At 65.3% G+C, this 15,071-nt stretch overlaps 3 protein-coding genes across 4 annotated transcripts in view; 2 read left to right on the top strand and 1 right to left on the bottom strand.

The window, feature by feature from the left end:
- PPP1R10 (protein phosphatase 1 regulatory subunit 10) overlaps nucleotides 1-894 on the bottom strand; it is a 30,048-nt gene extending 29,154 nt beyond the window's left edge. Inside the window, 1 exon segment of the mRNA XM_065654869.1 lies at nucleotides 323-894. The gene's annotated coding sequence lies outside the window, so the exon portion shown is untranslated.
- Nucleotides 895-1,590: 696 nt separating this feature from the next.
- On the top strand, nucleotides 1,591-6,351 carry MRPS18B (mitochondrial ribosomal protein S18B). Of its 2 annotated transcripts, XM_065654851.1 has the most exons (7): nucleotides 1,591-1,672; nucleotides 1,850-1,952; nucleotides 2,033-2,130; nucleotides 3,707-3,775; nucleotides 4,525-4,591; nucleotides 5,951-6,010; nucleotides 6,074-6,351. In XM_065654851.1, the coding sequence occupies exons 1-7, from the start codon at nucleotides 1,613-1,615 to the stop codon at nucleotides 6,307-6,309; spliced, it is 693 nt and encodes a 230-aa protein (XP_065510923.1). In that variant the 5' UTR covers nucleotides 1,591-1,612; the 3' UTR covers nucleotides 6,310-6,351. The 2 variants fall into 2 exon arrangements, with proteins under 2 accessions (XP_065510923.1, XP_065510924.1); XM_065654852.1 differs by lacking the exon at nucleotides 5,951-6,010.
- Nucleotides 6,352-6,935: 584 nt separating this feature from the next.
- ATAT1 (alpha tubulin acetyltransferase 1) lies at nucleotides 6,936-14,870 on the top strand. Its single transcript, XM_065654742.1, has 10 exons — nucleotides 6,936-7,118; nucleotides 7,941-8,001; nucleotides 9,932-10,023; nucleotides 10,103-10,163; nucleotides 10,269-10,382; nucleotides 10,480-10,581; nucleotides 11,020-11,065; nucleotides 11,142-11,213; nucleotides 14,483-14,639; nucleotides 14,731-14,870. The coding sequence occupies exons 1-10, from the start codon at nucleotides 7,021-7,023 to the stop codon at nucleotides 14,744-14,746; spliced, it is 819 nt and encodes a 272-aa protein (XP_065510814.1). The 5' UTR covers nucleotides 6,936-7,020; the 3' UTR covers nucleotides 14,747-14,870.
- Nucleotides 14,871-15,071: the final 201 nt, after the last annotated feature.

The raw sequence follows: 15,071 nt of genomic DNA, 5'->3' as shown, positions 1-15,071 counted from the left end.
CAACCCGCCCCGGTTTTCCGTCTCACCCCCCCCCACCCCGCAACAAACCGAGCGATTTTGGGGGGGTTTCACCCCATTTTGGCCCTTTTTGGGTTGGGTTTTTTTGTTTTGCGTGGGAGCGCACGAACCCTCCGCCGTTTTTGCACAAAATCCCCCAAATTTGACGGTTTAAAGCTCCGTCCTCCTCGCGCACGCACTCGGGGCTCTTCGGTATTTTTTTTTCTCTTTGGCACAAATAAATGGGGTTTTGGGGGTGGTTTTTTTGTTCTTTTTTTTTTTATCTTTTAAGGGGAATTCAGCTGGTTGAAAATTCAACACTTACTATCCAATTTTTTTTCTCGCCGACAACGCTTCACGGTTTGGATTTTGGCATTGGTGGGGTGATCAGAGCCAGAAAAAATCTTTGGTTTTGGTCATGGCTTTTAAAAAAAAAAAAAAAAAATACAACAGCAACTTTTTTTTTCTTTTTCAGCTTTAGTTTTTTAAAAGGCAGGGTTTTTTTCCCTTAAAAGGGGGGTTTTGGCGAGCTAAACGGTGAAAAAAATAAAAAAAAGTTGCTGGGTTTGCCAAAAAAAAAGCTGGTTTGCCTGTTGGTTTTTTTGGGGGGGAAAGAAGAGGGTAAATATGTTTTTTAGGTGGCGGTTTCCTTAGAATCTGGAACGGCTTCCAAGGACGGTCCCAAGGACGGCGGCTGCGATGGCGCTTCCACGCGAGCGGGAAGAAAAGCCCTTTCTTCCCTTTTTTTTTTTTTTTTGTATTTGTTTGATTGTTTGTTTTTGTTTTTTTGTTGTTGTTGTTGTTTTGTTGTTGCTTTGCTTTGGTTTTTTTTTTTGGTGGTGGTTTGTTTTTTTTTTTTTTCTCGTGGTAAAGGCGACGGCGTCTCTCAAGAGCAACCAAACCTGGAGCGGGGAAAAGGAGGAGAAAAAAAACAAAAAAAAAAAAAAAAAAGGGGGGGTGGTGGGCACAATAAAGAAAAAAAGGGAAAAAAAAAAATTAGAAGCAAAGAAGAGAGACACGAAATGATTAGCACTCGTAATCCCCGGGGACAGGTTTAAATTTTAAAAGAGGGAAGTGAGTGAAGAGCCGAAGGGGGGGGGGGGGGGGTGTTTTCTCCTCAGGGCTGAGGGGAAGGCGAAGGCCCAGGGCCCCGCACCCCGGCGGGGAAGGGGGGGCCCGCCACGCTCTGCAGCCAACGGGACTCCGGCCCTGCCCAGCGCACCCCCAGCGCCTTAAAAATCGAAAAAAAAAAAAAAACGGGGGGCAAACCCCCCCCGCCCCGCCGCCCGCCGCCCCGCCGCAGCTCTCTACTCACCGTCACTCGGCCCTCAGAATGGCGGCGGTTGGCGCGGGCGGCGCCTTTTATACCCGGCCCCGCCCACACGCCTGGCCACGCCCCCGCGCCGGCGCTGCGCCTGCGCACAAACCGCCGCCCCTCCCTGCCGCGCATGCGCGGCCGCCGCCCGCCATTGTTCCCCCCCCCGCGTGGGCCGTGTGGCGCAGTTTTTATTCGCGCCGCGCATGCGCGGAGCGGGGCGGGGGTTGGGGGGGTGGGCGGAGCCGTACGGCAAGATGGCGGCGCGCCCGCCCACGAGGGGCGGGGCCGTACGGCAGCATGGCGGCGCGCTATGGGGCCGCGCTGCTGCGGGCGGTGCGGGGCGGCCTGTGGGCCCGGGTGAGGCGTTTTTGGGGGGGGAAAACAAATGAGCGGGATTGGGATCCGGGGTGGGGGGAAAGGGGAAATCATGGGGGCGATCGCGGCAGCGACACAGGCCGGGGTGGCGCTCCGTGACGTCACGGCGCGGCCGGTGACGTCACGGCGGCGGGGGGGGTGACGTCAGCGCTCCCGCAGGACCCCCCCCGGCTGTGCAGCAGCTCGGCAGCCCCCAGGGGCCCCCCCGTGTCCCCAGCGTCCCCCTACGAGCAGCGGCCCTGGGAGTACCTGGAGAGTGAAGGTAACGCGGGGGGGGGGGGGCGCGGGGTTTTGGGGGGAAAAAGGGCGGGTTTGGGGGTCCCGACGCGCCGTGTCGCCCAGAGTACCGCGTCACGTACGGGGACAGGCCGGTGTGGCTCGGCCACCGCCGCAACCACAAGGGAGGCGTCCCGCCCCAGCGCACCCGCAAGGCCTGCGTGGTGAGGGGCCGGGGGGGCGGGGGGGCTGGGGGGACTGGGGGGACTGGGGGGAGTGGGGGGGATTGGGGGGAATTGGGGGGATTGGGGGGGATTGGGGGGATTGAGGACACTGGGGAGGGTGGGGGGGAACTCGGGGGGATTGGGGAGACTGGGGGGGATTGGGGGGGATTGGGGGGAGTGAGGAGGACTGGGGGGATTGGGGGAACTGGGGGGAACTGGGGACACTGGGGGGAACTGGGGGGAGTGGGGGGGATTGAGGGGAACTGGGGGGGATTGGGGGGATTGGGGAGACTGGGGGGAACTGGGGACACTGGGGGGATTGGGGGGAACTGGGGGGACTGGGGGGATTGAGGGGGATTGAGGGGGACTGGGGGGGATTGGGGGGATTGGGGAGACTGGGGGAGATTGGGGGAAACTGGGGGGATTGGGGGGAATTGGGGGGATTGGGGGGAGTGAGGAGGACTGGGGAGATTGGGGGGACTGGGGGGGAATTGGGGGGATTGGGGGGAACTGGGGGGACTGGGGGGGATTGGGGACACTGGGGGGATTGGGGGGAGTGGGGGGGATTGAGGGGAACTGGGGGGGATTGGGGGGATTGGGGAGACTGGGGGGGATTGGGGGGGACTGGGGAGATTGGGGGGGATTGGGGGAACTGGGGAGATTGGGGGGAACTGGGGGGATTGGGGGGGACTGGGGAGATTGGGGGGGACTGGGGAGATTGGGGGAGATTGGGGGGAACTGGGGAGATTGGGGGGAACTGGGGGGATTGGGGGGGACCGGGGGGGATTGGGGGGAATTGGGGGGATTGGGGGGAGTGAGGAGGACTGGGGGGGGACTGGGGAGATTGGGGGACTGGGGGGGAATTGGGGGGATTGGGGGGAACTGGGGACACTGGGGAGGGTGGGGGGGAACTCGGGGGGACTGGGGGTGATTGGAGGGACTGGGGGGGATTGGGGGAACTGGGGGGATTGGGGGGAACTGGGGACACTGGGAGGATTGGGGGAGACGGGGGGGATTGGAGGGATTGGGGGAACTGGGGGTGATTGGGGGGACTGGGGGGACTGGGGGGATTGAGGGGGATTGGGGGGACTGGGGACACTGGGGAGGGTGGGGGGGATTGGGGGGAACTGGGGGGGATTGGGGGGACTGGGGACACTGGGGAGGGTGGGGGGGATTGGGGGGAACTGGGGGGGATTGGGGGGACTGGGGAGGGATTAGGGACACTGGGATGGACTGGAGTCACTGGGGGGGATTGGGATGGACTGGGGGGAACTGGGAGGGATTTGGGACACTGGGATGGACTGGGGAGGGATTGGGGACACCGGGGGGGGTGGGATGGACTGGGGGGGAATTGGGGGGACTGGGATGGACTGGGGGGAATTGGGGGGACTGGGATGGACTGGGGAGGGATTGGGGGGACTGGGATGGACTGGGGGGGAATTGGGGACACTGGGATGGACTGGGGAGGGATTGGGGACACCGGGGGGGGTTGGGATGGACTGGGGGGGATTGGGGGGACTGGGGTGGCCCGGGGGGGGCTCTGGGCTCCCCGGGACCCCCGCCCGTGTCCCCGCAGCGCCGGGGGAAGCGCGTGGGGAACCCGTGTCCCCTGTGCCGGGACCGCAACCTGCTGCTGCACTTCAGGGTGAGTCCGCGCCCCGCACGGAGCTTCGGGCGCGAGAAACCCCGCGGGCGGGCGGCGGCCCCGGCGCGGTCGCGCTCTTGCGTCCCACTTCTCATTTTTCTCTTGCTGTCCTTTGGGTTTTTTTTCCCCCCCCCGTTTCTCCTCGTTTTCTCCCCATTTCTCTCCTCATTTCCCCCCATTTCTCTCCTCATTTTCCCCCCGTTTCCCCCGCATTTCTCTGCTCATTTCCCCCCATTTCTCTCCTCATTTCCCCCGTTTCTCCTCATTTCCCCGTTTCTCCTCATTTCCCTCATTTCTCCTCATTTCCCCGTTTCTCCTCATTTCCCCGTTTCTCCTCATTTTCCCCGTTTCTCCTCATTTTCCCCGTTTCTCCTCATTTCCCCCATTTCTCCTCATTTTCCCCATTTCTCATTTTCCCCATTTCTCATTTCCCCCCCTCTCTTCTCATTCCCCCCATTTTTCTTCATTTCCCCCCATTTCTCTCCTCATTTCCCCCGTTTCTCCTCTTTCCCCCGTTTCTCCTCATTTCCCCCGTTTCTCCTCATTTTCCCCCATTTCTCCTCTTTCCCCCGTTTCTCCTCTTTCCCCCGTTTCTCCTCATTTCCCCCGTTTCTCCTCATTTCCCCGTTTCTCCTCTTTCCCCCGTTTCTCCTCTTTTCCCCCGTTTCTCCTCTTTTCCCCCGTTTCTCCTCTTTTCCCCGTTTCTCCTCATTTCCCCCGTTTCTCCTCATTTTCTCCTCGTCCCGCAGAACGTGAAGCTCCTGGACCAGTTCATCTGCCCCCACTCGGGCGTCGTCCTGCACCCCACGCACACCGGTGGGTCGGGGGCTGGGGGTCACAGGTCAGGGGTCGGGGGTCACAGGCTGGGGTCAGGGGTTGGGGGTCACAGGTGGGGGGTAGGGGTCACAGATTGGGGTCAGGGGCTGGGGGTCAGGGGTTAGGGGTCAGGGGTCGGGGTCACAGGCTGGGGTCAGGGGCTGGGGGTCACAGGTTGGGGGTCAGGGGTCGGGGGTCACAGGCTGGGGTCAGGGGTCAGGGGCTGGGGGTCACAGGCTGGGGTTAGGGGTCAGGGGTCGGGGGTCACAGGCTGGGGGTCACAGGTGGGGGGGTAGGGGTCGGGGGTCACAGGCTGGGGTCAGGGGCTGGGGGGTCACAGGTTGGGGGTCACAGGTGGGGGGTACGGGTCACAGATTGGGGTCAGGGGCTGGGGGTCACAGGCTGGAGTCAGGGGTTAGGGGTCACATGTTGGGGGTCACATGTTGGGGGTCAGGGGTCGGGGGTCACAGGCTGGGGTCAGGGGTCAGGGGTCACAGTTGGGGTCAGGGGTTGGGGTCACAGGCTGGGGTTGGGGGTCAGGGGCTGGGGGTCACAAGTTGGGGGTCAGGGGTCGGGGGACACAGGTTGGGGGTCACAGGCTGGGAGTCAGGGGTCGGGGGTCACAGGGTGGGGTCAGGGGTTGGGGGTCACAGGTGGGGGGTCAGGGGTTGGGGGTCACAGGTGGGGGGTCAGGGACTGGGGGTCAGGGGTTGGGGGTCACAGGCAGGGGTCGGGTCACAGGTTGGGGGTCAGGGGCTGGGGGTCACAGGTGGGGGGTCAGGGGTTAGGGGTCACATGTTGGGGGTCAGGGGCTGGGGGTCACAGGTTGGGGGTCAGGGGTTAGGGGTCACATGTTGGGGGTCAGGGGCTGGGGGTCACAGGCAGGGGGGTCACAGGTGGGGTCAGGGGCTGGGGTCAGGGGGTGGGGGTCACAGGTGGGGTCAGGGGTTGGGGGTCACAGGTCGGGGGTCAGGGGCTGGGGGTCAGGGGCTGGGGGTCAGGGGCTGGGGGTCACAGGTTGGGGGTCAGGGGCTGGGGGGGTCACAGGTTCGGGGTCGTGCTGGGGGTCACGGGCTGGGGGTCGGGGGTCAGGGGCTGGGGGTCAGGGGTCGGGGGTCAGGGGCTGGGGATCAGGGGCTGGGGGTCAGGGGTCGGGGGTCAGGGGCTGGGGGTCACAGGTTGGGGGTCAGGGGTCGGGGGTCAGGGGCTGGGGGGTCACAGGTTGGGGGTCAGGGGCTGGGGATCAGGGGCTGGGGGTCAGGGGTCGGGGGTCAGGGGCTGGGGGGTCATAGGTTGGGGGTCGGGGGTCAGGGCCTGGGGTTCAGCCGCCGCTCGGGGTCCCTGACGGCGTCCCCGCAGGGCTGTGCATGAAGCAGCACAAGCTCCTCTCGCGGGCCGTGGCGCAGGCGCAGGACCACGGTGAGAACAGCCCCCCGCCGCCCCCCGGCTCCCGCGGCCGCCGCTGAATCCCGCTCCCCGCAGGGCTGCTGTGGCTGCGCGTCCCCTACGTGCCCGCCCCCCGCGAAGACTTCTCCAACCGCCACCCCGCCGTGGCCAGGACGCCCCCGGCGCCCGCGCCGCGCCGCCCCTGGTACCCCTGGTACGAGCGGCAGCCGCCCGCCCCGGCCGCCATCGCCCGCCTGCGCCGCCTCTACAAGGGCTACCTGAGGGAAGACGCGGCCGTGGGGGCGCCCCCCGCCTCCCCCCCGGCCCCCTGAGCCGCGAACAGGGGAATAAAGCGGTTTTTTTCACACTCGAAAGTGGGGGTTTTGCACTCGTTTGGGGGGGGGGATACATCCCAGCGTGCTTTGCGCCGGTAGGGGGGATACATCCCGTCATGCTCCGCGGCACAGCGGTTCGCTGGTTGCTAAGGGCGGAGGGTTGCTGGGAGGCGGCGATTGGTTCGGCGGTTGCTAGGGGGCGGGGTTAACCCCCTTGGGGCGGGGCTCGGTTGCTATGGGAGGAGCGATGGGAGGCGGTGATTGGTTCGGCGGTTGCTAGGGGGCGGGGTTAACCCCCTTGGGGCGGGGCTTGGTTGCTATGGGAGGAGCGATGGGAGGCGGTGATTGGTTCAGCGGTTGCTAGGGGCGGGGTTAACCCCTTGGGGCGGGGCTCGGTTGCTACGAGGAGGGCGAAGGCAGGCGGCGATTGGTTCGGCCGTTGCTAGGGGGCGCGGTTAACCCCTTGGGGCGGGGCTCGGTTGCTACGGGAGGAGCGACGGGAGGCGGTGATTGGTTCGGCGGTTGCTAGGGGCGGGGTTAACCCCTTGGGGCGGGGCTCGGTTGCTATGAGGAGGGCGAAGGCAGGCGGCGATTGGTTCGGCCGTTGCTAGGGGGCGTGGCTAAGCTGCCGGTGGCGGCGGCGGCCGGGCCGGGCCCGGCGGGCGGAGGCGGAGGCTGCGGGGCCGGGCCCGGCGGGCGGAGGCGGCCATGGAGTTCCCCTTCGACCTGGCGCCGGTGCTGGGCGACCGTTTCTGCGTGGTGGACCAGCACCTGCGGCCTGCCGGGCGCCCCGGGCCCACCCACCGGTACCGGGGCCTACACCCGCCCGGGGCATGCTGGGAAACAAAACGGGGGCGCGGGGCATGCTGGGAAACTGGAGGACCCCGTCCCCGGGAGGTTAATGGGCGGGGGGGGGGGTGGTGGTGGCTGTTGTCCCGGGGCATGCTGGGAAACTGGGGGGGGGGTGTCCCTTACGCGGGGCATGCTGGGAAATTGGGGGTCCTGCCCCAGGGCATGCTGGGAAACTGGGGATCCCCCACCCCGGGGCATGCTGGGAAACTGGGGGTCCCTTACGCGGGGCATGCTGGGAAACTGGGGGTCCCGCCCTGGGGCATGCTGGGAAATTGGGGGTCTCTGTCCCGGGGCATGCTGGGAAACTGGGGGTCTCTGTCCCGGGGCATGCTGGGAAACTGGGGGTCCCCCACCCCGGGGCATGCTGGGAAACTGGGGGTCCCTGTCCCGGGGCATGCTGGGAAACTGGGGGTCTCTGTCCCGGGGCATGCTGGGAAACTGGGGGTCCTGCCCCAAGGCATGCTGGGAAACTGGGGGTCCCCCACCCAGGGGCATGCTGGGAAACTGGGGGTCCCACCACAGGGCATGCTGGGAAACTGGGGGTCTCTGTCCCGGGGCATGCTGGGAAACTGGGGATCCCCCACCCCGGGGCATGCTGGGAAATTGGGGGTCCCGCCCCGGGGCATGCTGGGAAACGGCTCCTCAGACCGGCCCCCCCCCCCCGGCCTGGTCTTTTTCTGGGGGGCTCTGGGGGGACCCCGGGGGGGTTTGGGGGTGACCCTGTCCCCACCGCCCCCCCGATGTCCCGGCCGCCCCTCGATGTCCCCCCGGCGCAGGGGGGACGTGGAGCAGCAGCTCAGGACGGTCATTGATGAGCTGGGCAAGGCCTCGGCCGAGGTGGGGGGGCACTGGGGCTAATGGGGGTCACTGGGGCTAATGGGGGGGCACTGGGGGCTAATGGGGGTCACTGGGGCTAATGGGGGGGCACTGGGGCTAATGGGGGGCATTGGGGCTAATGGGGGGTTATTGGGTGCTAATGGGGGGCATTGGGGGCTAATGGGGGTCATTGGGGCTAATGGGGGGTTATTGGGGCTAATGGGGCACTGGGGGCTAATGGGGGCACTGGGGGCTAATGGGGGGCATTGGGGCTAATGGGGGGGCACTGGGGCTAATGGGGGTCATTGGGGCTAATGGGGGGTTATTGGGTGCTAATGGGGGGCATTGGGGGCTAATGGGGGTCATTGGGGCTAATGGGGGGTTATTGGGGCTAATGGGGCACTGGGGGCTAATGGGGGCACTGGGGGCTAATGGGGGGCATTGGGGCTAATGGGGGGGCACTGGGGCTAATGGGGGTCATTGGGGCTAATGGGGGGTTATTGGGTGCTAATGGGGGGCATTGGGGGCTAATGGGGGTCATTGGGGCTAATGGGGGGTTATTGGGGCTAATGGGGCACTGGGGGCTGATGGGGGCACTGGGGCTAATGGGGGTCATTGGGGTTAATGGGGGGTCATTGAGGGCTAATGGGGGGCATTGGGGGCTAATGGGGGTCATTGGGGGCTAATGGGGGGTTATTTGGGTTAATGGGGGCACTGGGGCTGATGGGGGGTCATTGGGGCTAATGGGTGTTATTGGGGCTAATGGGGCACTGGGGGCTAATGGGGGGGCATTGGGGGCTAATGGGGGTCATTGGGGCTAATGGGGGGTCATTGGGGGCTAATGGGGGGCACTGGGGGCTAATGGGGGGTCATTGGGGCTAATGGGTGTTATTGGGGCTAATGGGGCACTGGGGGCTAATGGGGGGGCATTGGGGGCTAATGGGTGTTATTGGGGCTAATGGGGGTCATTGGGGCTAATGGGGGCACTGGGGGCTAATGGGGGGTTATTGGGGCTAATGGGGGGTCATTGGGGCTAATGGGGGGTTATTGGGGGCTACTGGGGGTCACTGGGGCTAATGGGGGGGCACTGGGGGCTAATGGGGGGTCATTGGGGGCTAATGGGGGGCACTGGGGGCTAATGGGGGGTCATTGGGGGCTAATGGGGGGTTATTTGGGTTAATGGGGGCACTGGGGGCTAATGGGGGGTCATTGGGGGCTAATGGGGGGCACTGGGGGCTAATGGGGGGTTATTAGGGGTTAATGGGGGGGCACTGGGGGCACTGGGAGGTTACTGGGGGGTTATTAGGGATACTGGGGGGTTACCGGGGGTAACTGGGAGGGGTTATTTGGGATACTGGGGGGTACTGGGAGGTTACTGGGGTATTATTAGGGATACAGGGAAGTTACTGGTGGGATACCGGGGGTAACTGGGGGGGTTATTTGGGTTACTGGGGGGTTACTAGGGATACCGGGGGGTTACTGGAGGGATACTGGTGTTAACTGGGAGGGGTTATTTGGGTTATTGGGGGGTTATTAGGGATACTGGGGGGATACTGGTGTTAACTGGGGGGGGATATGTGGGTTACTGGGGGTTATTAGGGATACTGGGGGGATACTGGTGTTAACTGGGAGGGGTTATTTGGGTTATCGGGGGTTATTAGGGATACTGGGGGGATATTGGTGTTAACTGGGAGGGGATATGTGGGTACTGGGGGGTTATTAGGGATACTGGGGGGTTACTGGGGGGATACTGGTGTTAACTGGAAAGGGTTATTTGGGTTACCGGAGGCTTCTTAGGGATACTGGGGAGGGTATTTGGGTTACTGGGGGGTTATTAGGGATACTGGGGGGATACCGGGGGTAACTGGGGGGGGTTAATCGTGTTAATGGGAGGCTACTGGGGACGCTGGAGGGTTACTGGGAGGTAACTGGTATTAACTGGGGGCGCCAGGCCCAGGGCCTCCCCGCCCCGGTCACCAGCGCCGCGCGCATGGAGAGCAACCGGCACGTGCTCTACATCCTGCGGGACGGCAACAGCCAGAGGTGGGGACCCCCCCGAAAACCCCCAAACCCCCCCAAGCCCCCCACCCCCAAAAAACCCCTCCCGTCTCCCCCCCCCCAGGACCCCCAGAGGCGCCGTCATCGGCTTCCTCAAGGTCGGATACAAGAAATTATTCCTCCTGGTGAGTGTTTTTGGGGCTGGGGGGGGGTTCCCGGCCACCCAAGCCCACCCCACCAGCCACTCTGTGTGTCCCCCCCCCTCAAATGTCCCGTTTTGCGCCCCCCAGGACCGTCACGGCGCCCACAACGAAGCGGAGCCGCTTTGCGTGCTGGATTTTTACATCCACGAGTCGCTGCAGCGACACGGCCACGGGCGGGAGCTGTTCCAGCACATGCTGCAGGTGACAATCGGGGACGAAACCGGGGGGGGTGGCAGGGGGGGACACACGTTGCGGGGGGGCCACAAAGGGACATCTGTTGCCCACCCCAACCCCGCAGAGCGAGAGGGTCGAGCCGCGACGTTTGGCCATCGACCGACCCTCCCCGAAGCTCCTGGGCTTCCTCCGAAAACACTACGGGCTGCAGGACGCCATCCCGCAGGTGACGGGGGGACGTCCCGGGGTGTCCCCCCCCCATCCTGGGGGGGTCCCCAGCCCCCCCAGGGCGTCCCCAACCCTCGCAGGGTGCCCAAACCCTGAGTGTTTATCCCCATTTTTGTCCCCGGGAGGGGGGTAAATCACCTCTTGGCTTTATTGGGGGGGGGACATGAATCACCCCAAATATTTGCCCTAAGCGGGGGGGGGGTGGAGCCGGAGGAATTGCCCCGGGCGGGGGGGGGGGTTAATCAACCCAAATTTTTGCCCTGGGGGTGGTAGAACCTCCAAAAGTGCCCCCAGGGGGGTGGAAAATTACCCCAAAGATTTGCCGCAAGGGGGGGGGACAAGCCTGAAGAACTGCCCTGGCCGGGGGGGGGTAAACACCCCAAATTTTTGCCCCGAGCTGGGGCAGATCCCCCCCGAAACGTTCCCCCTTCCCCAGGTGAACAACTTTGTCATCTTCGAGGGTTTCTTCTCCAACCGCCCCGGTGAGTTTTGGGGGGGCCCGGGGGGGGCGGGGGGGGGCTCAGGTGACCCCAATTCCACCCCCCCACCCCCCCGCAGCCCCCGCCCGCCGGCCGCCCCCCAAGCGCCCCGAGGAGGAGATCAAGCCGTACTCGCTGTCCGAGCGCGACTGTAAGTGGGGGAAACTGAGGCACGGGGGGAACTGAGGGAGGGGGGAACTGAGGGAGGGGAACTGAGGGAGGGGGGAACTGAGGGAGGGGGGAACTGAGGGAGGGGAACTGAGGGAGGGGGGAACTGAGGGAGGGGAACTGAGGGAGGGGGAACTGAGGGAGGGGGGAACTGAGGGAGGGGAACTGAGGGAGGGGGGAACTGAGGGAGGGGGGAACTGAGGGAGGGGAACTGAGGGAGGGGAACTGAGGGAGGGGGGAACTGAGGGAGGGGGAACTGAGGGAGGGGGGAACTGAGGGAGGGGGGAACTGAGGGAGGGGGAACTGAGGGAGGGGGGAACTGAGGGAGGGGGAACTGAGGGAGGGGAACTGAGGGAGGGGGAACTGAGGGAGGGGAACTGAGGGAGGGGGGAACTGAGGGAGGGGAACTGAGGGAGGGGGAACTGAGGGAGGGGAACTGAGGGAGGGGAACTGAGGGAGGGGAACTGAGGGAGGGGAACTGAGGGAGGGGGAACTGAGGGAGGGGAACTGAGGGAGGGGGAACTGAGGGAGGGGAACTGAGGGAGGGGGAACTGAGGGAGGGGAACTGAGGGAGGGGAACTGAGGGAGGGGAACTGAGGGAGGGGAACTGAGGGAGGGGGAACTGAGGGAGGGGAACTGAGGGAGGGGGGAACTGAGGGAGGGGAACTGAGGGAGGGGGAACTGAGGGAGGGGAACTGAGGGAGGGGGAACTGAGGGAGGGGGAACTGAGGGAGGGGAACTGAGGGAGGGGGGAACTGAGGGAGGGGGGAACTGAGGGAGGGGAACTGAGGGAGGGGGGAACTGAGGGAGGGGGGAACTGAGGGAGGGGGAACTGAGGGAGGGGAACTGAGGGAGGGGAACTGAGGGAGGGGGGAACTGAGGGAGGGGAACTGAGGGAGGGGGAACTGAGGGAGGGGGGAACTGAGGGAGGGGAACTGAGGGAGGGGGAACTGAGGGAGGGGGAACTGAGGGAGGGGGAACTGAGGGAGGGGGAACTGAGGGAGGGGGAACTGAGGGAGGGGAACTGAGGGGGGGGGAACTGAGGGAGGGGGGAACTGAGGGAGGGGAACTGAGGGAGGGGAACTGAGGGAGGGGAACTGAGGGAGGGGAACTGAGGGAGGGGAACTGAGGGGGGGGGAACTGAGGGAGGGGAACTGAGGGAGGGGAACTGAGGGAGAGGGGAACTGAGGGAGGGGGAACTGAGGGAGGGGGAACTGAGGGAGGGGAACTGAGGGAGGGGAACTGAGGGAGGGGGGAACTGAGGGAGGGGGAACTGAGGGAGGGGGGAACTGAGGGAGGGGGAACTGAGGGAGGGGGGAACTGAGGGAGGGGGGAACTGAGGGAGGGGAACTGAGGGAGGGGGGAACTGAGGGAGGGGGAACTGAGGGAGGGGAACTGAGGGAGGGGGGAACTGAGGGAGGGGGGAACTGAGGGAGGGGGGAACTGAGGGGGGGGGAACTGAGGGAGGGGAACTGAGGGAGGGGGAACTGAGGGAGGGGGGAACTGAGGGAGGGGGAACTGAGGGAGGGGGAACTGAGGGAGGGGAACTGAGGGAGGGGGGAACTGAGGGAGGGGGGAACTGAGGGAGGGGGGAACTGAGGGAGGGGGGAACTGAGGGAGGGGAACTGAGGGGGGGGGAACTGAGGGAGGGGGGAACTGAGGGAGGGGAACTGAGGGAGGGGAACTGAGGGAGGGGGAACTGAGGGAGGGGGAACTGAGGGAGGGGGAACTGAGGGAGGGGAACTGAGGGAGGGGAACTGAGGGAGGGGAACTGAGGGGGGGGGAACTGAGGGAGAGGGGAACTGAGGGAGGGGGAACTGAGGGAGGGGGAACTGAGGGAGGGGAACTGAGGGAGGGGAACTGAGGGGGGGGGAACTGAGGGAGGGGGGAACTGAGGGAGGGGAACTGAGGGAGGGGAACTGAGGGAGGGGAACTGAGGGAGGGGAACTGAGGGAGGGGAACTGAGGGGGGGGGAACTGAGGGAGGGGAACTGAGGGAGGGGGAACTGAGGGAGGGGGAACTGAGGGAGGGGGAACTGAGGGAGGGGAACTGAGGGAGGGGAACTGAGGGGGGGGAACTGAGGGAGGGGGGACTGAGGGAGGGGAACTGAGGGAGGGGAACTGAGGGAGAGGGGAACTGAGGGAGGGGGGAACTGAGGGAGGGGGGAACTGAGGGAGGGGAACTGAGGGAGGGGAACTGAGGGAGGGGGAACTGAGGGAGGGGAACTGAGGGAGGGGGGAACTGAGGGAGAGGGGAACTGAGGGAGGGGGGAACTGAGGGAGGGGGGAACTGAGGGAGGGGAACTGAGGGAGGGGAACTGAGGGAGGGGGAACTGAGGGAGGGGGGAACTGAGGGAGGGGGGAACTGAGGGAGGGGGGAACTGAGGGAGGGGAACTGAGGGAGGGGAACTGAGGGAGGGGGGAACTGAGGGAGGGGGAACTGAGGGAGGGGAACTGAGGGAGGGGAACTGAGGGGGGGGGAACTGAGGGAGAGGGGAACTGAGGGAGGGGGGAACTGAGGGAGGGGGGAACTGAGGGGGGGGGAACTGAGGGAGGGGAACTGAGGGAGGGGGAACTGAGGGAGGGGGGAACTGAGGGAGGGGGGAACTGAGGGGGGGGAACTGAGGGAGGGGAACTGAGGGAGGGGGGAACTGAGGGAGGGGGGAACTGAGGGAGGGGGGAACTGAGGGAGGGGAACTGAGGGAGGGGGGAACTGAGGGAGGGGGAACTGAGGGAGGGGAACTGAGGGAGGGGGAACTGAGGGAGGGGGAACTGAGGGAGGGGGGAACTGAGGGAGGGGGGAACTGAGGGGGGGGGAACTGAGGGAGGGGAACTGAGGGAGGGGGAACTGAGGGAGGGGAACTGAGGGAGGGGAACTGAGGGAGGGGAACTGAGGGAGGGGAACTGAGGGAGGGGGAACTGAGGGAGGGGAACTGAGGGAGGGGGGAACTGAGGGAGGGGGAACTGAGGGAGGGGAACTGAGGGAGGGGAACTGAGGGAGGGGAACTGAGGGAGGGGAACTGAGGGAGGGGAACTGAGGGAGGGGAACTGAGGGAGGGGGGAACTGAGGGAGGGGGGAACTGAGGGAGGGGGGAACTGAGGGAGGGGGGAACTGAGGGAGGGGAACTGAGGGAGGGGAACTGAGGGAGGGGGAACTGAGGGAGGGGAACTGAGGCAGGGGGTCCCCTCCCTTGGCTCCGCCCCCTCTCCCGGGGGGCGGGGCCTGGGCTGAGCTCCACCAATCCCCTCGCAGTCCTGCGGGAGGAGGCGGAGCCGCCGTGGCCATTCAACCTGCGCCCCGCGGGGGGGTCCCCGGTTCGCGGGACCCTCCGGCCCTTCGTGCGCCGGGACGGGCGGACGGAGCCGCCGGCCGGACAGACGGACGCCCCTCTCCCCCCGCGCCGCGCCAGGTGGGGCCCTGGGATTGTTTCTTTTTCCCTGTTTTGCTGCTTTCTTGGTGATTTTTCCCTGATTTTTTCGGCGTTTCTCTCCCCTCCGCAGCTCCCTGGGACGCTGAGCTCGCCCCGTCCTCACCCCATAGCCCCCAGTTCCCGCCCCCCCACCCCCCCGGGGGGACCCTCCCCTCCCTTCCCCTCCCTGTCCTCGTTTTTCTTACATTTCAATAAAAACCGTGAATCTTCGCTTCCACGTTTCTCTAGTCCCGCGGGTTCCGCGGGGGGGGGCGTGGCCTCGCCCAAGCCCCGCCCCCAGCGCGCCACACCCCTTCATTGACCACGCCCTCCCACGCTGGCGAACCGCGCTCCCATTGGCTGCCGGCCGGCTGGCTCCGCCCCTCGCCCCGCGGGAAGGTACGCCCGGCGGGCGCAACAAGCCGCGCATGC

The sequence above is a fragment of the Caloenas nicobarica genome, chromosome 35, assembly GCF_036013445.1.
Source record: "Caloenas nicobarica isolate bCalNic1 chromosome 35, bCalNic1.hap1, whole genome shotgun sequence".
NCBI lineage: Eukaryota > Metazoa > Chordata > Aves > Columbiformes > Columbidae > Caloenas > Caloenas nicobarica.
The sequence above is the reverse complement of the archived record's forward strand: the minus strand, read 5'-3'. Positions and strand labels throughout refer to the sequence as shown.